This window comes from Oncorhynchus kisutch, linkage group LG23, assembly GCF_002021735.2.
Source record: "Oncorhynchus kisutch isolate 150728-3 linkage group LG23, Okis_V2, whole genome shotgun sequence".
Taxonomy (NCBI): domain Eukaryota; kingdom Metazoa; phylum Chordata; class Actinopteri; order Salmoniformes; family Salmonidae; genus Oncorhynchus; species Oncorhynchus kisutch.
Genome location: NC_034196.2, coordinates 179,513 through 201,654, shown reverse-complemented (window position 1 = coordinate 201,654; position 22,142 = coordinate 179,513). Strand labels below are relative to the sequence as shown.

At 44.5% G+C, this 22,142-nt stretch overlaps 1 protein-coding gene across 10 annotated transcripts in view; it reads right to left on the bottom strand.

Moving 5' to 3' along the window:
* Positions 1-19,695, bottom strand: part of sec16a (SEC16 homolog A, endoplasmic reticulum export factor) — a 69,541-nt gene extending 49,846 nt beyond the window's left edge. For 2 of the 10 annotated variants that reach the window (XM_031803026.1, XM_031803031.1), the window contains exons 1-2: positions 19,569-19,695; positions 14,118-17,654 (exon numbers count right to left, since the gene is read on the bottom strand). In XM_031803026.1, coding sequence (XP_031658886.1) covers positions 14,118-17,579 — 3,462 coding nt within the window. In that variant the 5' untranslated portion in view covers positions 17,580-17,654; positions 19,569-19,695. Of the gene's footprint in view, positions 1-14,117; positions 17,655-18,086; positions 18,365-19,568 lie in introns of those variants that run through there. The other 8 variants (XM_031803022.1, XM_031803025.1, XM_031803032.1 and 5 more) reach the window with 7 other exon arrangements.
* Positions 19,696-22,142: the final 2,447 nt, after the last annotated feature.

Genomic DNA, 22,142 nt, shown 5'->3' with positions numbered 1-22,142 from the left:
GACGTGACAGTGCCCATCCCTATCTCAAATTCATTTGAATGTACAGTACCATTCACAAGTTTAGACACACATCCTCATTCCATAAAAAAAAAACTATTTCCTACATTGTAGAATAATAGTGAAGACATCAAAACGATGAAAAAACACATATGGAATCATGTAGTTACAAAAAAAAGTGTTAAACAAATCAAAATATATTTTATATTTGAGATTCTTCGTAGCCACCCTTTGCCTTGATGGCAGCTTCACACACTCCTGGCATTTTCTCAACCAGCTTCATGAGGTAGTCACCTGGAATGCATTTCAATTAACAGGTGTGCCTTGTTAAAAGTTAATTTGTGGAATTTCTTTCCTCCTTAATGTGTTTGAGCCAATCAGTTGGTTTGTGACAAGTTAGGGTTGGTACTGTATACAGAAGATCACCCTATTTGGTAAAAGACCAAGTCCATATTATGACAAGAAAAAGCTCAAATAAGCAAATAGATACTACAGTCAATCATTACCTTAAGACATGAAGGTCAGTCAACACGGAAAATGAATAACTTTGAAAGTTTCTTCAAGTGCAGTCGCAAAAACCATCAAGTGCTACAGTGGTTCCTCCTTTAAAAGTTGTGTCATACTATGGCACACCTTGAGGGCTGCTGTAGCATTCTGTGGCACGTTTTCAATTTGTCAGCCTTTTTTTCTATTAATGCAAGTTATTGCTAGTTTGACCACCAGATGACATCTTTGAGAAGCATTTGATAGTCTTCCGTATTGGAATTCACATAGAATGTAATACCTTTATTGTAATAACATAGTATATGAGATTGATTAAGAAATTTGTATAACAGGTGGAAGGAGTAGGCTGTCCTTGTAAATAAGAATTTGTTCATAACTGACTTGCCTAGTTAAATAAAGGTTACACTAAGAGCATAACATTTCTGCACCCTAATTTTGTAATTCTTGTCTAATACCCAACCAGAGATGAAGTGAAAATAAAAAACTATTGATTTATCAAGACCAGTCCCCATGCTTGCCTCAGAGCAGTGCGAAACGGTGCTGAAATGGAAGATTTTGCTTCCAACTTCAATATGCTCTATAAATAAATAAGATCTACAGCATTTTGAACAGCACATCACTAGTGAGACTCCTTTCGCCTATGGTAGGCCTAACTTACATATAAAAAACAATTACATTTAGAGGATTGGAGGCCTCTAAATAAATATCTAAGGTGCATTTTTCATTAGATATTCTCAGATATTCTCACAGATCCTAAGGGGCATTTATATCATTCTAAATGAATTAATAGTAAATGGCTTTGTTTAAAAAAGTAACAACATTTTGGAGATTTCGTTTTCATTTAACCTAGAGTGAGAAAAAGGCAATTATTGAACATGGGGTGAGACACTCACTAATTTGTAAATAAAGCCCGTTAGTTATTTAGAATGATTTACTTATGGAGAAACCCAACTTGATTATTTAGCAGATATCACTTGCTTATATTCATGAAGATGATGAGCAATCGGCAAAGGCAATCTGTAATCTGCTGACATCACATCAACATCGCTCTAATTACAGTCAGAAGACAGTTGAAGAAACTTGCGTGGACTTATGGAAAGGCCCTGTAAGAAATGTTTATATATAAATATATTTTAATTATCAGAACATTAACCATGTGTGTTCGCTTATTTTGTACTGTTCTGTAGTTTTGACTCAATGAGTCGTCTGACAAACAAAGGACTTTGTAGGCCCAGGCATGGATCAAAGCTGGCGAAACATTCAATAATGTTATCTTCACAGATGAATCAACCATGGCCCTTGAGCAATTTGCTCAAAATTGCTACAGAAAAAAAAAAAAGTTAGACTGTCAAGCAAGCCGAGTCCCAAGCATCCGCTCAAAATCCAAGGGTGGTGGTCAATTTCCGCCAGGGACCAGGCCCATATTGGATTTTTTTATGGTAAGTTTGGCTATTTACAAAGCAAAAAGGTACAGAAAATATTGTAGCCAACACCTCACGGAATGTGTTGCACAATAATTCTCTCTTGCCTTCTTTTTCAGGTATCATGGCACAAGATTTCTTTGAGGAAGAAATCAAGAGACATTAGATATGCTGACCCAACATTTCTTTCAAGGTAGGATTATAGCAAGATTATGTTACGTTTAGGCCTATTTACATGTATATTTCTATTATTGTACCTAATTTTGGCTGTTATAGGATAAATGTATTTTTCTTTCTTCTCCAAATGCAGACAAAGACCCAAAACATACTGCTGCCCAGGTTTGCATTGCAAATGAGGACATAAACTGGGTCAAGACGCCAGCAGAGTAAGTAGACCTTTATGTCGTAAAATAAAGGTTAAATAAAAATAAATAAGACCTACAACACCTTCGGTAGGCCTACACTATATATTAAAAAAAATCTAAATCAAATCTAATTTTAGATTAGACATGGTTAGCAGATTTTAATGCAAGTGTAGCGAAATGCTTGTGCTTCTAGTTCCAACCATGCAGCAATATCTAGCAATTTCACAACAACTACCTTATACACACACACAAGTGTAAAGGAATGAATAAGAATATGTACATATACATATTTGGATGAGCGAGCGATGGCCGAACAACATAGGCAAGATGCAGTAGATGGTATAGAGTACAGTTTATACCCTACTTTACTCATCTTGTATGTAAACATTATATAAAGTGGCATTGTTTAAAGTGACTAGTGATACATTTACATCCAATATTTAATTGTTAAAGTGGCTAGAGATTTGAGTCAGTGTGTTGGCAGCAGCCACCCAATGTTAGTGATGGCAGTTTAACAGTCTGAGATAGAAGCTGTTTTTCGGTCTCTCGGTCCCAGCTTTGTTGCACCTGTACTGACCTCACCTTCTGGATGATAGCGTGGTGAACAGGTAGTGGCAGGTAGTGGCTCGGGTGGTTGTTGTCCTTGATGATCTTTTTGGCCTTCCTGTGACATCGGGTGGTGTAGGTGTCCTGGAGGGCAAGTAGTTTGCCCCCCGGTGATGCGTTGTGCAGACCTCACTACCCTCTGGAGAGCCTTACGGTTGTGCAGTTGCCGTACCAGGTGGTGATACAGCCCGGCAGGATGCCCTCGATTGTGCATCTGTAAAAGTTTGTGAGTGTTTTTGGTGACAAGCCAAATTTCTTCAGCCTCCTGAGGTTGAAGAGGTGCTGTTGCGCCTTCTTCACCATGCTGTCTGTGTGGGTGGACCAATTCAGTTTGTCTGTGATGTGTACCCCCGAGGAACTTAAAACTTACTACACTCTCCACTACTGTCCCATCGATGTGGATAGGGGGTGCTCCCTCTGCTGTTTCCTGAAGTTCACAATCAACTCCTTAGTTTTGTTGACATTGAGTGTGAGGTTATTTTCCTGACACCACACTCCGAGGGCCCTCACCTCCTCCCTGTAGGCCGTCTCGTCGTTGTTAGTAATCAAGCCTACCACTGTTGTGTCGTTTGCAAACTTGATGATTGAGTTGGAGGCGTGCTTGGCCATGCAGTCATGGGTGAACAGGGAGTACAGGAGAGGGCTGAGAACGCACCCTTGTGGGGCCCCAGTGTTGAGGATCAGCGGGGTGGAGATGTTGCCTACCCTCACCACCTGGGGGCGTCCCGTCAGAAAGTCCAGGACCCAGTTGCACAGTTTCCTCTTGTCCAGATGGGTTAGGGCAGTGTGCAGTGTGATTGCGTCGTCTGTGGACCTATTGGGATGGTAAGCAAATTGGAGTGGGTCTAGGGTGGAGGTGAGATGATCCTTGAATAGTCTCTCAAAGTACTTCATGATGACAGAAGTGAGTGCTGCGGGGCGATAGTCATTTAGTTCAGTTACAACTTTGCATTATTGGGAACAGGAACAATGGTGGCCCTCTTGAAGCATGTGGGAACAGCAGACTGGGACAGGGATTGATTGAATATGCCCATAAACACACCAGCCAGCTGATCTGCGCATGCTCTGAGGACGCGAGGGTTAACACGTTTAAATGTTTTACTCACGTTGGCTGCAGTGAAGGATAGCCTGCAGGTTTTGGTAGCGGGCCATGTTGGTGGCACTATTGTCCTCAAAGCGAGCAAAGAAGTTAAGTTTGACTTGCTCCCAAACATCGGGGTCCGCGACGGGTCTGGTTTTCTTTTTGTAATCTGTGATTGTAGACCCTGCCACATAAGTCTTATGTCTGAGCCGTTGAATTGCGACTCTACTTTGTCTCTACTGACGCTTAGCTTGTTTGATTGCCTTGGAGGAAATAGCTACACGTAGGTCTCCTGATTTAAACCCGATAGAACTTGTTTGGCATCAACTGAAAACATTCATCCATAACTGTGCCAAGCCGACAGGCAAAGATGAACTAGTCAAGGCCATCAAGATGTTTTGGCTAGAGAAATCCACGATACAACAACGTAACTAATACATTGATAATCTCAGCAAGGTTTTACCTGTGGTCGTGGAGCTGGGTGGAAAAGTGACTAAAATCTAGTTAATATAAACATTCGCATTTGAATGTCTTTTCTCATAATTTTATTAACAAAAGCATAAAGATGTTGATGAATAAATACTGTACTGCTGTTTTGAGTTAGAAATGTAACACTTTAGAGTACATAAGCATCGAAAACATTGCAAGTTGAGGAATTTTCACAACAGTAGCCGGGTCATGGTCTATTGTCCTGCTAATAGAAAACATTTGCATGATGGCTACACCTGCTACAGTTGTGATGTCTTTAGTATTATTCTACAATGTAGAAAATAGTACAAATATAGAAAAATCCTGGAATGAGTAGGTGTGTCCAAACTTGACTGGTACTTGCTTAATTAATTTGAAACCCTCTGGGTTTCTGTTAGGATGGAACGGAAAATATGGCGCTGTAAAACGTGACGGTTGGCAGTACAGTACTGGGCTATTTAGCTAAAGAATCCCTGTGCCATGCGGACGGGAGACCGGTTGCAATTGTAAGTCGGTCTAATAAAATTTTAAAAATCCTACTCCCTAATCCTACTGTTAAGCCTCATAGCTGGCTGAGGTAGACTTAGTTACTTTATTTAGGTTTTGGCTTTAAAGAAATAGACTACAATTACGCCCTCTTGTTGTCTTGGGGGGGGGGGGGGGGGTCACACACACCTAGCTCGGATATGAGACAATTCTTTAGTTAAAGTTGAATAGTCTATTCAGCTAATAGCTCATCCTGCTACGCTTGTGAAAAACTAATAATAATTTAAAAAAAATCGCTTTCCACATGTTAAAGTGTTTTTAGCCACAATCGGCCTCAACCCCAATTAATACATTTGGGCACAGTCGATAGCATGCTGGACTTCGGGCTGGAATGTTGAGGGCTCGAAACCTGCTCCCTGCTTGTTTCATTACAATATTATGCCGGTCTCAGAGCAAATAGCCTAGATTGTTACTCCCATCTCGTTCCTGCTCTCTTCCACGTGTCATTCTCCACCTGAGTGGCTACTGTTTTTCATTCTGTATATATGAATTACAATATGTATATATGAATCAGCCTTTACATAAATCATGTTCCATCTTTTGCATAGTTACAATGTGTAATCATTGATGTCCCAGGAGCAGGAGTGGTAAACACTGTTGAAGTGTACAATTGTAATACATACATGCAGACACAGCAACATTCAAAGAATGGAGTTTGATACACCTGGTATTGGATATGACTGAACAAAAAAAACAAAAAATACTTGCTATATACCAATTTTCATAAATGAACTTGATGACAACAAAATATGCACAATCATTTGTCTATAACATATTCCTTTCAACTGGAAATGTTTTTCTTGACTCGTTATGACGTTATAATTACTTAACTTAGCGTTCACCATGTTTTGTCAGCCCTCTTCGCTGAAGAAAGTCACCAGGGACAGGTGGCTCGCGTCAAAATCGTCATTGGAACCACTCAATATGATTGGTTATATAAAAACCTTGGGACCCAAATGCATAATGAGTGCTCTAACTCCCCCTTGTGGTGGTCTGGAGCTATGAAGCCCTGATGCTGGGTACCTCTAATTCCCGCAGTGTAAGCTCGCAACGTTTAAAGAAGGAACCACTGTATGATGAAACTGGCTCTCATGAGGTCCGACACAGGAATGGAAGACCCAGAGTTACCTGTGCTGCTGAGGATGAGAATTAACTGCACCTCAGAATGCAGCACAAATAAATGCTTCAGAGTTTAAGTAACAGACACCTCTCAAACATCAACTGTTCAGAGGAGACGACGTGAATCAGGCCTTCATGATCAAATTTCTGCAAAGAAACCATTACTAAAGGACACCAATAAGAAGAGACTTGCTTTGGCAAAAAAACACAAGCAATGGACATTAGACCAGTGGAAATCTTTCCTTTGGTCTGATGAGTCCAAATGTGAGATGTTTTGGTCTTTATGAGATGCAGAGTAGGTGAACGGATTATCTCCACATGTGTTGTCCACATCATGAAGCATGGAGGGAATGTGATGGAGTGGGGTTGAAATTGTGTCAGCCGGTGATTGTCAAGCAAATAACTGCCTGTCTCACAGTAATTGATCGATAATTAAACACATTTTGCATCTCCTGGCTTCCACACTTCCCTACAAGCCACTGATGCAGACCTTTGGAACATCTACATTCTAAAAAGCCTAATAAAACCATGCAATATAGCCTACACCATCACAATAAATCCATGATTTATTTTAGATAGGTCTGAAGAAACATGATATGAAGAAAATGTAGTTTATTTCAGAAGAACAGAATAGCATACGCTGCATTGTCCTTATATTAGGCCCTGATATGACTATGCCATATGGCTGTGGGTTACACTAGTTCATTTAGCAGACAATATTTTCTTAGAATTACGTGGCATTATTTTATACTATTTTATAATATGAAGAATATAACCCAGCTGAATAAAATAGAAAGGATACTTTCTACAAACGATTTGAGGGAGTGCAGACATGCGGCTATTCTGTGTTGAGTGGTTAACAAAGAAACAGTGACTCTTATTTGCTTAATTTAGAGTCATTTATGTAACTGTAGTTGTGATACAAATGTTGGGCTATATCTCTCATTCACAATTGACAAGCACTTGATAATGGCTCAAATTTCCAAGCTGCATCCCCTTTGTGTGGCCATAAACCCCTAAAGAATCCATGTTTTTTGCAGTTGTGCCCTTGGGCTGCATATAATAATTATAATTCCCTTCTCCCCGCTGCATGCCAAAGCACCTCTCACTCGCATGGTTCTCAGTCACGTGATCCGGTCTTTTTCCCAGGCTACAAGTTAAGACACATCGGGGACGCAACTACACGTGTCCTAATCCAATTCCGAGGCGTATACTGAAGATATTAGAACTGTTCACATTTACTTTTTTGTATTGTTAGCTAGCTAGCCTAACAAACAGCAAAAGCAGTAGCCTATGTCAACCTAATATTCCCCATAGTACAAAAGTTGACATTCTATTCTGTGCAAGAAATAAATCTTCCAAACATAGTCCGGGACATTCTCAAAAAAGTGACCACAAATGTGATTTTGCATGTAATGCTTTTACTATAAAAAGGTGCATTTTGGTGAAAATGATCTTCCCAAAACTTTAAACTCACGTGCTGCGTATGTATGCCAGCTAGGCTCGTTTTTTTTGCACATTCAATTAGCTGGCTAGCTAGCTGAAAACCATTTACATCTAGCCAGCTAGTAAATATGAAGCTAAATATATACTGAACAAAAATATAAAACGCATCATGTAGTGTTGGTTCCATGTTTCATGAGCTGAAATAAAAGGATCCAGAAATGTTCCATATGCACAAAAAACTCTCTCATATAGTGCACAAACTTGTTTACATCCCTGTTAGTGCGCATTTCTCCTTTGATCAAGATAATCCATCCACCTGACAAGAAGCTGATTAAACAGCATGATCAGCATGATCATTACACAGGTGCACATTGGGCTGCGGACAATAAAAAGCCACTTTAAAATGTGTAGTTTTGTCACACAACGCCACAGATTGGCATGCTGACTGCAGGCATGTCCACCAGAGCGGTTGCCAGATTGTAGAGAAATTAACATTCAACAATAAGCCGCCTCCAACATTGTTTTTGAGAATTTGGCAGTACGTTCAACCGGCCTCACAACCACAGACCACATGTAACGCCAGCCCAGGACCTCCACATCTGGAGAGCTACTGTAATTGGAGGAGAATTTCTATCTGTAATAAAGCCCTTTAGTGGGGAAAAAAACTCATTCTGATTGGCTGGGCCTGGTTCCGGCTCCCAAACGGGTGGGCCTGGCTCCCAGGTGGGTGGGCCTATCCCCTCCCAAGATGCATGTTATAATGGCTGCGCCCCATAGATTAGGGCCTAATTTATTTATTTAAATTGACTGATTTCCTTATATGAACTGTAACTCTGTAAAATCTTTGAAATTGTTGAGTTTATATTTTTGTTCAGTATAGATGGTTGTTTGGTTGGAAGCAGGTTGAGTGTGTACCAGAGGAGGCCGGTGGGAGGAGGTATAAGAGGACGGACTCAATGAAATTGTCAGGAATGGAAAAAAAGGAACATTGTCAAACACATGGAAACCACTTTTTTCCTCTGTTCCATTTATTCCATTCCAGACGTTACAATGAGCCCTTCCTCGTATAGCGCCTCATACTAACCTCCACTGGTGTGTAAAGGGCATTTTAGTACAGCTGTACCAGTCAACAGGCAACAACAAGCTATAGGGGATTAATTAATTAGTGTTTTAACCTATTTTTCTGGAATTTGTCTTTCAGCATAAACCTGCTGTCACCACAAGTAGGAGATGAGCGAGGGAGAACAAGAAACATTACAGGTATTTTTTCTTTGTACTTTTAGCTTATTGCTTGAAGTTGGGGGTCAATAAATGTTATTTTGTCATGCAAAGTTTCAATACTTGGTCTATTTTTGTTTGATTTCATCCTTTACAGCTTCTATTGTCTGTAGCCTGCTGGATATTGGTGGGAACTGGAACGCGCTGTTGTACAGGTTGTGCCAGAGCATCCCAAACCTGCTTAATGGGTGACGTCAGGTGAGTATGCAGGCCATGGAAGACCTGGACATTTTCAGCTTCCAGGATTTGTGTCAAGAACCTTGAGACATGGGGCCAGGCATTATCATGCTGAAACATGAGGTTATGGCAGCGGATAAATGGCATGACAATGGGCCTTAGGATCTCGTCACGGAGTGCACTCTGTGCATTCAAATGGAGATTGATAAAATGCAATGGTGTACATTGTCCATAGGTTATGCCTGCCCATACCATAACCCCACAGCCACCATGGGGCACTCTGTTCATGCCTGTGGTCATCGAAGGTGAGCATTTGCCCACTGAAGTCAGTTATGACGCCAAACTGCAGTCAGATTAAGACCCTGGTGAGGACAATGAGCATGCAGATGAGCTTCCCTGAGACAATTCCTGACAGTTTTTGCAGAAATTCTTTGGTTGTGCAAACCTACAGTTTTATCATCTTCCTGGTATGACATGGCGCCGGTTGAGATGGCTGCCGTTTTACAGACTCCTAACCAACTGTGCTATTGTGTGTGTTTTTTTCGCATTATTTGTAACTTATTTTGTAATGTTTCTGCCACAGTCTCATATGACCGAAAAGTGCTTCTGGATATCAGGGCAGGGATTACTCACGTACTGGACAAAGATTTTTTTCTTTAACAAGTCGGATGCGAAATATTTACTTCAGACATCCGACAAGGCCCAAATCCCCATCATTCGCATGAGAAAGAGACATATCAGGGACGTAGTTCGGGGTGCCTTGTAAGGATCCGACGGCGAGTGGGTAATCTGCCTCTACCATCAGTCCTATTAGCCAACAAAATAGATGAGTTACGTCCACGAATATCCTACCAACGGGACATTCAAAACTGTAATATCTTATGTTTCATCAAGTCGTGGCTGAACAACGACATGGATAACATACAGGTGGCGGGGTTTACGCTGCATCAGCAAGATAGAACAGTTGCCTCCGGTAAGACCAGGGATGGTGGTCTGTGCACAAAGTCTAATATTAAGGAAGTCTCAAGGTTTTGCTCGCCTGAGGTAGAGTATCTCATGATAAGTTGTAGACCACACTATTTACCTAGACAGTTTTTACACTATATTTTTCGTAGCTGTCTAATTTACCACCATAAACTGATGCTGGCACTAAGACCACACTCAATGAGCTGTATAAGACCATAAGTAAACAGGAAAACAACTCCTCCAGAGGTGGCGCTCCTAGTGGCTGGGGACTTTAATGCAGGGAAACTTAAATCTGTTTGACCTTCTACCAGCATGTTAAAATGTGCAACCAGAGGGGGAAAAAAAAACTCTAAACCACCTTTATGCCACAAACAGAGACGCATACAAAGCTCTCCCTCACTCTCCATTTGGCAAATCTGACCATAATTCTATCCTCCTGATTCCCACTTAGAAGCAAAAACTAAAGCAGGAAGCACCAGTGACTCACTCAATAAGGAAGTGGTCAGATGATGCAGATGCTAAGCTACAGGACTGTTTTGCTACCACAGACTGGAATATGTTCCAGGAATCCTCCAATGGCATTGAGAAGTACACCACATCAGTCACTGGCTTCATCAATAAGTGCATTGATAACGTTGTTCCCACAGTGACCACACGTACATACCCCCAACCAACTGGATTACAGGCAACATCCACACTGAGGTAAAGGGTACAGCTGCCTCTTCCAAGCAGCGGGACTCTAACCCGGAAGCTTATAAGAAATCCCGCTACACCCTCCAACAAACAGGCAAAGCATCAATACAGGACTAAAATTGAGGACTAAAATTTAATTGTACTACACAGGCACCGAGGCAGGTTGGATGTGGCAGGGCTTGCAAACTATTAGACTACAAAAGCACCACCACGAAGCACCACCGCGAGCTGCCCAGTGACACGAGCCAACCAGACGAGCTAAATTACTTCTATGCTCGCTTCGAGGCAAGCAAAACTGAAGCATGCATGGAAGGATTGTCTTGGCAAAGGAGAAATGCTCACTAACAAGGATGTAAACCAATTTGTGCACATCATTTGAGAGAAATAAGCTTTTTGTGCATACAGAACATTTCTGTGATCTTTTCTTTCAGCTCATGAAACGTGAGATCAAACCATTTCCTGTTGTGTTGATACAGTGCATTTGAAAAGTATTCAGACCCCTTGACTTTTTCCACATTGTTACGTTACAGCCTTATACTAATATTTATTTCAAACATCCTCATTAATCTACACATAATACCCCATAATGACAATGCATATACAAAAAATTCTAAAATCCTGTTTTTGCTTTCACAATAAAAACAGAAATATCTTATTTACAGAAGTATTCAGACCCTTTGCAATGACACTCAAAATTGAGTTCAATTTTCCCATTAATCATCCCTGATGTTTCTACAATTTGATTGAAGTCCACCTGTGGTAAATTTAATTGATTGGACATGATTTGGAAAGGCACACACCTCTGTATGTGTGTGTGTGTGTGTGTGTGTGTGTGTGTGTGTGTGTGTGTGTGTGTGTGTGTGTGTGTATGTGTGTGTGTATGTGTGTGTGTGTGTGTGTGTGTGTTATATATATATATATATCCCACAGTTCACAGTGCATGTCAGAGCAAAAACCAGGCCATGAGTTCAAAGGAATTGTCTGTAGAGATCTGAGACAGGATTGTGTCGAGGCACAGCTCTGGGGAAGGGTACCAAAACATTTCTTCAGTATAGAAGGCCCCCAAGAACAGTGGCCTCCATCATTCTTAAATGGAAGAAGCTTGGAACCACCAAAACTCTTCCTAGAGCTGGCTGCCCGGCCAAACTGAGCAATCGGGGAGAAGGGCCTCGGTCAGGGAGGTGACCAAGAACCTGATGGTCACTTTGACAGAGCTCCAGAGTTGCTCTGTGGAGATGGGAGAACCTTCCAGAAGGACAAACATCTCTGCAGCACTCCACCAATCAGGCCTTTATGGTAAAGTGCCCAGACAAAAGCCAGTCCTCAGTAAAAGGCACATGACAGCCCGCTTGGAGTTTGCCAAAAGGCACCTGAAGAACTCTCAGACCATGAGAAACAATATTGTCTGGTCTGATGAAAATAAGATTTAACTCCTTGGCCTGAATGCCAAGCGTCACGAATGGAGGAAACCTGGCACCATCCCTACGCCGAAGCATAGTGGTGACGGCATCATGATGTGTGGATGTTTTTCAGCGGCAGGGACTGGGAGAGTAGTCAGGATCAAGGAAAATATGAACGGATCAAAGGTAAGATAGATCCTTGATAAAAACCTGCTCCTTAGAGCTCAGGACCTCAAACTGGTTTGAGGTTAACCTACCAACAGGACAACGACCTTAAGCACACAGCCAAGACAATGCAGGAGTGGTTTCGGAACAGGTCTCAATGTCCTTGAGTGGTACCAGCCAGAGCCAGGACTCCATCGAACATCTCTGGAGAGACCTGAAAATAGCTGTGCAGCAACGGTCCCCAGCCAACCTGACAGAGCTTGAGAGGATATGCAGATAAGAATGGGTAACGCCCCAAATACAGGTGTGCCAAGCTTGTAGCGTCATACCCAAGAAGACTCGAGGCTATAATCGCTGCCAAAGGTGCTTCAACAAAGTACTGTGTAAAGTGTCTGAATAATTATGTAAATGTTTTCAGGTACATTTTTTTATTCATTTGCAAACATTTAAAAAAAACTGTTTTTGCTTTGTCATTATGGGGTATTGGGTGTAGATTAATTAGGAAAAACATGATTTAATAAATTTTAAAATAGGGCTGCAATGTAACAAATTGTGTTAAAAGTACTGAGTACTTTCCAAATGCACTATTTTTGTTCAGTATATTTTTGAGAAGATCAGGACTTTGCATGTCCTGCTCTAAAGGGCTGGACAGAAATATGCTCTCCGGCTAGATTCCTTTGCTCATATCATCACCTGAACCAAAGTCACTCAAATAATTATATGATACAGGCCTAGGTAGTGTTTTTACCTAAGCCTTTGTGTTTTTCCTAATTGTAGGCTACTACCTTTAGTTAATAAAATATTTTAATGTTGAAATCATTTTTGTTTTTTAAGTACTTACAATGTGAATTCTTTAAGAGATGGGTGGGTCTAAGGCTTTAGACTAGACGGTATGAACGATGCTAAATGGGTGTACACAAAGAGCAGCACTGTAGCTGTTCAATGTCAAAGGTTATCTTTATTACACAATAGGCAATGTAATCCTGTTAATGGTTTGCCTAATGGAGGAACTTGGTGAGAATGTTCAGAAAATCCAATTTGGCAAAAGTATTCCTTTTGTAAATATTAGTGCTGAGCGATTAGTTCTTTTTGAGGTAGGTTCGGTTTCGGTTCGATTATTTAAAAAAAAATGACATTTTCAATTTCGATAAAATTTTACATTAAATGCACTATGCATTATGTGGGTTGAATGCTGTAACAGAATAAAATAATGAATAAAAGTGCCATTACCGCTTATCACTTATTTACCATAATTAATTCACATTACTTTAATAAAATAATTCAGGTGTACATTTTATTTGATGACTATTATTTTATTCCAAGTCATCATCTCATCTCTATAGATCTACTGCATATGATATGTTACATCTGAGAAGTTAACATTCCTAGAGAATGTGCATGGTTCTGGTTAAACTTGTAACAGAAAGTTTGAAAGACATAAGTGATTAAACTATTTAGATAAAATAATATAATGATTAGTGGGTCTCAATGTTGTGGTAGGCTTATATTTAGCCTAGGTATAATTTCACACGCCCTGAATTCATTAGATTACTCCTGACTGGTTGAAATGCAGTGTACTTAACGTTTATTTGTGCAAGAAATCTTATTTAGAGAAAACGAAAAATGTAGATATATATTGTGAATCGCTCATAAAATTTGGGGAAAAAATATATGATTTTTAGGCTATATCACCCAGGCCTACAGAGTACTCCCCCGCCCTAAACTCCATTACATCCCACAGGCAAATTAAACCGTACAAATACTGTAGCGTCACTCCACAATAGTTTGTGAAATATACGGTCTCAAGAGAACCAGATATCTTAGACCTGTGATTCAACATATAACCTGCTGCAAGCAACACTGATTGACTTGTGAGTATGTGTACCTGATAATACTGCTGTGCTCTGGGGTCCACAGGTGCGGGTGGGTACTGAGCAGGAAGATATGATCCTCTGCCATCTGGGTACTCCGGGTAGGCACCTCCGTAGTATCCCCCATACACCTGCCCTGGGGGAGGTGGGCCGTACCCCAGCTGGCTTCCCAGAGACGAGGGAGGTCGCGGTGGGTCTGTAGGGGCTGGCTGGGCTGAAGGAACCCCGGTTCCTGGTGGATGGGGATTGGCTAGAGGCACATGTCCCCGAGGTCCAGGGTAAGCCGCAGAGGGGGTGGGTGCATTCCCTGTGGCAGGACCCTGCATTGGAGTTGGGTACTGCCCTTGCGGTGGTGGTGCTCCACTGAGAGGGGCTGCAGGGTCATCTCCTTGGCCTTGGTGCCCAGGCTGTGGCACCATGGGTGGCTCAGAGGGTGGTTGTTGGGTGTTTGGGGCCACTGGGGGGGGCATGGGATCGGCAGGCATCTGTGCTGTGGAGGCGTCCCCATTGCCTCTACTCACCTGCTGAGCATCTTTGGTGACCTGCAGGTAAAACCCAGGAGCGTTACTCGCGAGGGGCGGGCCCTGCTGGAGGGAGAGAGGTGGCAGCCCTGCGGCTTGGTTTGGGATCTGAGATTGGTGCATAGAAAAATCAAGCAGCTCGTAATTTGAGAGCTGATTATAATTGGCGGCACCAGGAGCAGCAGGAAGAGGAGCCTGCAAATTAACAGGTAGAGAAGAATGGTTGTTTCTGCACGTTGATTGGACCTTTGAGAGAGGGGAGCGAGCAGGCTGGGACTGGGATGGTGGGGGTGTGATCTCTGGTTTAACCCCTTCCCTGTCATCCCGAACAAGATTGAGAGGGCTCTGACTAGAGGCGACGCTGAAGCTCATTGGTGTAGGGGCAAATAATGGGTTCTGATTGGAGCGCAAGGGAGGACCGGGCTGTGCGGCACTGGCCCCTTGAGCCTGCGAGGGTGGCCTCACAGGTACTGTGGCCTCCCTGGGGCTGACCTGATTGGCTGCGAGTGCAGGGTTACTGGGAGGAATCACGCTGTAATTGGAGGTGGGTGGGGCAATCAACACGGGCTGGTGGAGCGATTCAGACACCAGGAGAGAGGCATAGCCCAGATTGGGCTGCGAGTCAGACGTGTCCCCCTCACTCACCTTAGGAGGGTTCTCCAGGTTCTCAGAGGGGTGCTGGGAGGGCGGAGGGGCGTGTTGAGGGGGCTGAAGGTCCAAGGAGCCATCCTCGGGGGGCTGGATGACCTCGGCACTGGGCTCTCGCAGTGGGGCAAGGACCGGAGGGGCAGCAGGGACCAGCAGGATGTTGGTTCCCAGGCTAGCGGGGTCATGTTGGGCCCACAGGGTGGTGGCAGGGCTCTCACAGGGCCGGTGGGCCACATGAGCCCGGGACGAGGGCCTGGAGTGGGAGTGACTCAGAGGGTATGCAAGAGGAGGTGCCCCAGCTCCATCCCCAGCTTGAGTGTGCCCTGTAGCTGCTCCGTAGATATTCTCAAGGTTGTCTGGAGGCTGCTCCAGGTTCCCAGGCAGAGAGTCAGAGCCCCTCTCTGCCACCATCCGGGCACGGTCCACCTCCGCTGGGCGCACTGCGACACTGTGTGAGCGCACAGGCTCAAAGGAGGAGTTGGCACTAGCCTGGAAAATGCCGGTGGGTTTGGGAGGACTGGGCGTAGGGGGTTGGCTGTGGCACATTCTCTCCGGGATGCTCTGGTAAGCAACAGCCATATCCCCGGCCGGAGAGGTGTCAATCTGCTCAAAGTAGCCTCCGGCAGCAGCTGAGGAGAATGCGTCCTCTGAGGGCCGAGGGCTCTCCTGCTGGATGAAGGTGCCCACCACTCCTTGGTGCCGGCGTGGAACTGTACCAGTGCCACTGCCGTGGCTCAAGTTGCTGTAGCTAGAGGACACGCTAGCAGAACGTATGGGTCGGGGGACAGAGTCGGGGGTCTCCAGATTGGGGCCTGCCTCGTAGCAATCTCCCCCGTGGGCGGCTGCTACAGCAGGGTTGCTCTGGGGCTCGCTGGGTAGGACCTCCTGGTTGGGCACACACTCCAGGTTCTCCACATGGTCAAACTGGGCCTCAGCAGGTTTCTGTTGGATGGGTTTGCCAGCTCCAGGAAAGTTACCATCGTTCATGTAGGTTAATGATTGGCCAGCTTGTGGGGGTGGCCCACGGTAACTGTGGGTGGCCTCTGCACCCACCACCGGGTTGGCTTGGGGTTGAGGGGATGACATCTGCTGGTGATTATGGGAGGGCTGGAAGTCCTGGAGCCCATTCACTGCTCTGGCTCCCTCTCCGGCGAGGGTCTCCTCGTTCTCCACGTCGTTTCCTTTGAAAAACATGGAGATGGTGCCGTCTGGGATGAAGGGGACCGGCGCTGGGCCAGGGGTTGATGCATGGTAAGATCCATAGTGGGATCCATGGTGAGACCCGGCCGAGTCGTGCCGATAGTGAGTTCTGGCTGAGTCGGGCCGAGCCAGGCCAGGGCCAGCTCCCATCTGGTGGTAGACCAGGTCCTGGGGATGCTGGTTGAACCAGGAGTCCAGGGTGTCTGAGCTCTGGCTGAAGTAGGTCTGAGCCTGAAAATGGGCGTTGTGTTGCTGGGGTGTGTTCGCACCTGCCAGGTCAGGCCACTGGGAGCTAGTTGGCCTGTCTGGGTGCTGAGGTGGTGGTTGGGGTTGGTGTTGCTGCTGGGGGTGTGTTGGAGGGGTGTTGTGGGGCAAGGGTGTGTGTGGAGATATTTGGGACTGGGGAGGGGCATTACAAACCTGGGGTAGAGGATCACTAGTGGGTTGGAAATAGTTCTGAACCGACGGGGGGCGGCTCCCATGGTCGGGCACCCACTGAGACAAAACGGGAGGCACAGGCTTAAAGGGCATCGCCTGAGGGTGATGGTCTCCTCCGTGGTCCTGACCATAAGGCGCTTGGCCAGACATAGGGGCTGAGGCCATGGGAAGGTGTCCTGGGGTCATCGAGGGTGCTGGCTCCCTAGAGTTAAAATAGCCCTGCTCTGCACTTGGTGGTGCATGGCCTGGCGGGCCAGGTTGCTGTCCAGGGAAAGGGACAGGGGACGCAGTACCGTGAGGGGTTAAGATGCTTACCCCAGGGGTAGAGGGCGGTGGTGGGCCAAGGGGCACAGCCCCAGCCTGTGCACTATCCAGTGGTTGTGGTTGGTGCAGCCCCTGACCCATGCCAGCCTGGTGGTACATACCGGGAGGCAGGGCTTGCAAAGGCAGAGGGCTGTTATTGGGTGGCGGCAGGTGACCTGTAGCCATAGGAGGAGGGGCTTGCCTGCCAAATGCAAAGGGGTCTGTCATGGGCTGGGCTGTTAGTCCCGCCATGACCGCTGCTCCTGTATGCTTGTGGGGCCTTGTCCTCCGGAAGGCATTGGGCCCAACGCCGGCAGGAGGGGGGCCGGATGCACCAGGGGGGCCGGTCCGAGGAGGGGGCTGCATGGCTGCAGTTCTGACAGGTCCAAGGACCAGGCCACTCGATAGTGACGTCACTAAAGAGGTTGAGCTCAGACTTGGCTGTAGGGAGAAGAGAGAAAACAGTAGGGTCATTACTGTGCTTTTGTTGGACTGACCCACCACACCTATATTTGCTCCAAGCTATGTACCTAACCATCTTTTACAGCGTGGCAGTTCTAATGTAAGCCTGATAACAGGCTAAAGATTCTAGAAGATTGTGAAGCTCCAGAACAAAAGCATTGAATTCCAGAACACAAGCACCCCACTTTCCTTGACCAACAGGATTGCATTTGTTACATCCGATTCTCTGCAGCACCCTGAATTCCAGTCTAGCAATTTGGCCATATTTCTGCTAGTGTACAGGAAATGCAGAAATTCCTGAGTAGCTTAAGGATTTATGGAGGATAAACCCTTTACACCCGCTTATCCACACAATCAGACCAAGATATTTGTGTATCGGTGAAGTTGTGTATGTGCGGTATCTCACTGTACCGAGTAGCTCAGTTGTTGGAGCATGGCGCTTGCCATTCCAGGGTTGTGAGTTCGATTCCCCAGTGCAAAAATGTATTCACTCACTTTTGTATGTCGCTGTGGATAAGAGCATCTGCTAAATGATAAAAATGTATCTCCAACAACCGCTTGACTTCAAGGCAAACTGAGCATATTTAAAAGGCTTTTGTGGTAAGTGTGCTACATCCAAAAGCAAATGGTGTGGCAGAGATAAAGACTGCTAATCTCACATTGAACTTTGGAGTTATGGTCATTTTCACAACAGGAAAATGAAGCTACGCTACAAGCAATAATGCATACACATTTTACAACATCCAGAGCCATGTTAGCTATGCATTTATATATATATATTTATAATATGACACTTGTCACTGAGGGAGCATGGCGAGGGGTTTGCTGACATAAGCAGCTGAAATGTCAGTATGTCAGAGGATTAACGAGCGGAACTCTGATCGGCCAGATCTAGCTAGCTTTTGTTGGACGACCACTTTGCGCCTTGTATGCGCCACTACTGTCACGACCTAGAAGGCAATCGTAGCTATATAGCTTGTTCCAGTCGCTGGGTTTCATCATGAAAGCTAGGTAGGATCCTAGCTTGCTCGCTTCCATGGATTAAACATCAAGGACGACAAGACGGCAAATTTCAATTTGGAGACATCGTAGATAAATATTGCACAACGATGTTAGCAATAGGTTATGAAAGCGGAAAAAGAACCTAGAGCTTTTGTGCTAAGCGTCAGTGCTATCCGGAATCCTTGGGACGTCCCTACCCTAAACCCTACCATTTTAAATGTCAACTTCAATGGGGTAGGGACGTCCCAAGGATCCCGGCTAGCACAGACCGTGTGCTAAGTGTCAACGTCAAACTGAGCTGCCTTCTAGCTAGCCAACTAGGCTACCACTATGAAATAGATAACAAGCTAACTGCTATAAAATATAGTTAGCTAAAGTACTGTCCTAACATTGTCAAACCAGGTTACATCCTTCAGACAACGTGTCCAATGTTAGTTAGCTATTTAACAACACAACTTCGTGAGTGAATAATTTTGAGAGTCCGTACAGCTACCGGACATCGGTGTCTACAGTCGCTAGCTACCTACCTAACGTTAGCTATCCAATTTAGCTAACGTCGGTTAACTGATTTATTGCAGCCAACATTTGTTCACAGATTGAGAGAGCAGCACATCAAATGGATGACACAAAACGTATTGATTAACTTAGATAACATACAAAATATTACAGGACTGGATGTGTATCATCAATACGCTGTTATTACAAGATTTAGCTACAAATCCGGTATCAGGAACTTCGGATATAGCTAGCTATAGCCTCTTCACGATTTACTTGATGACTGACAGGTAAGGTATAGCTAGCCAACGTGTACTTAAATAGCGATTTATTTCTACAATACTCTGAATACCAAAACACTGACCATTTGTACTTACGAACAACACATTATCTTACCTCTTCACGATAAAATAAAAGATGAAATGAAGGATTAAATAGGAAGTTCTTACAAATGTACAGGACAGTGAGGCTGAAACACAGCCGCCATATTCAATGAACACATCCTACTAGGCTACGTGTATGCTACCAGCAACGTCACTCTTGTGCCACGTTCACAACAACTGGGAATTAAAAAATCTCCGACTTCAGTGCGTTCAAAACAACTAGGAACTCTGAAAAAAACGAGCTCCGACTGGGAAAATTCGATTTGAACGGTCATTCAAGTCGGAATTCCAACTCGGGAACTCGAGCCTCTTTCTAGAGCTCCGACCTCAATATCGCTTAAGTCATGATTTGACCTTGTATTTTTCGGAGTTCCAGTTGTTCTGAATGCGACATAATAACAAACACGGTTGCCTCAAGGGGCCAGGGTTCCGGTCTAGATTCACGGTTTCGACTGATCCTACAGTCTTGCTTCGTTACTGCAGTTTAACTGACGCCCGGCCCAGAAAGACAATAGAGCCCCACACAGTGGTGTCACAATATTCATGAGAACCTTGTGGTCAAGCGAAAATGGTTCCAAACGTTTTTCCACCATTCATTTTCCCGTAGGGGTTTTTAGAAACACTTAAAATAAGGGCTCAAATCAAATCAAATCAAATTTTATTTGTCACATACACATGGTTAGCAGATGTTAATGCGAGTGTAGCGAAATGCTTGTGCTTCTAGTTCCGACAATGCAGTAATAACCAACAAGTAATCTAACTAACAATTCCAAAACTACTGTCTTATACACAGTGTAAGGGGATAAAGAATATGTACATAAAGATATATGAATGAGTGATGGTACAGAGCAGCATAGGCAAGATACAGTAGATGGTATCGAGTACAGTATATACATATGAGATGAGTATGTAAACAAAGTGGCATAGTTAAAGTGGCTAGTGATACATGTATTACATAAGGATGCAGTAGATGATAGAGTACAGTATATACGTATGCATATGAGATGAATAATGTAGGGTATGTAACATTATATTAGGTAGCATTGTTTAAAGTGGCTAGTGATATATTTTACATCATTTCCCATCAATTCCCATTATTAAAGTGGCTGGAGTTGAGTCAGTGTCAGTGTCAGTGTGTTGGCAGCAGCCACTCAATGTTAGTGGTGACTGTTTAACAGTCTGATGGCCTTGAGATAGAAGCTGTTTTTCAGTCTCTCGGTCCCAGCTTTGATGCACCTGTACTGACCTCGCCTTCCTTCATGGATGATGGACCAATTCAGTTTGTCTGTGATGTGTATGCCGAGGAACTTAAAACTTGCTACCCTCTCCACTACTGTTCCATCGATGTGGATAGGGGGGTGTTCCCTCTGCTGTTTCCTGAAGTCCACAATCATGTCCTTAGTTTTGTTGATGTTGAGTGTGAGGCAGCCCGTCAGGAAGTCCAGTACCCAGTTGCACAGGGCGGGGTCGAGACCCAGGGTCTCGAGCTTGATGACGAGCTTGGAGGGTACTATGGTGTTGAATGCCGAGCTGTAGTCAATGAACAGCATTCTCACATAGGTATTCCTCTTGTCCAGATGGGTTAGGGCAGTGTGCAGTGTGGTTGAGATTGCATCGTCTGTGGACATATTTGGGCGGTAAGCAAATTGGAGTGGGTCTAGGGTGTCAGGTAGGGTGGAGGTTATATGGTCCTTGACTAGTCTCTCAAAGCACTTCATGATGACGGAAGTGAGTGCTACGGGGTGGTAGTCGTTCAGCTCAGTTACCTTAGCTTTCTTGGGAACAGGAACAATGGTGGCCCTCTTGAAGCATGTGGGAACAGCAGACTGGTATAGGGATTGATTGAATATGTCCGTAAACACACCGGCCAGCTGGTCTGCGCATGCTCGGAGGGCGCGGCTGGGGATGCCGTCTGGGCCTGCAGCCTTGCGGGGGTTAACGCGTTTAAATGTCTTACTCACCTTTGCTGCAGTGAAGGAGAGTCCGCATGTTTTCGTTGCAGGCCGTGTCAGTGGCACTGTATTGTCCTCAAAGCGGGCAAAAAAGTTATTTAGTCTGCCTGGGAGCAAGACATCCTGGTCCGTGACTGGGCTGGTTTTCTTCTTGTAGTCCGTGATTGACTGTAGACCCTGCCACATACCTCTTGTGTCTGAGCCGTTGAATTGAGATTCTACTTTGTCTCTGTACTGACGCTTAGCTTGTTTGATAGCCTTGCTGAGGGAATAGCTGCACTGTTTGTATTCGGTCATGTTACCAGTCACCTTGCCCTGATTAAAAGCAGTGGTTCGCGCTTTCAGTTTCACGCGAATGCTGCCATCAATCCACGGTTTCTGGTTTGGGAATGTTTTAATCGTTGCTATGGGAACGACATCTTCAACGCACGTTCTAATGAACTCGCACACCGAATCAGCGTATTCGTCAATGTTGTTATCTGACGCAATACGAAACATCTCCCAGTCCACATGATGGAAGCAGTCTTGGAGTCAGCTTTGTCAGACCAGCGTTGAACAGACCTCAGCGTGGGAGCTTCTTTTTTTAGTTTCTGTCTGTAGGCAGGGATCAACAAAATGGAGTCGTGGTCAGCTTT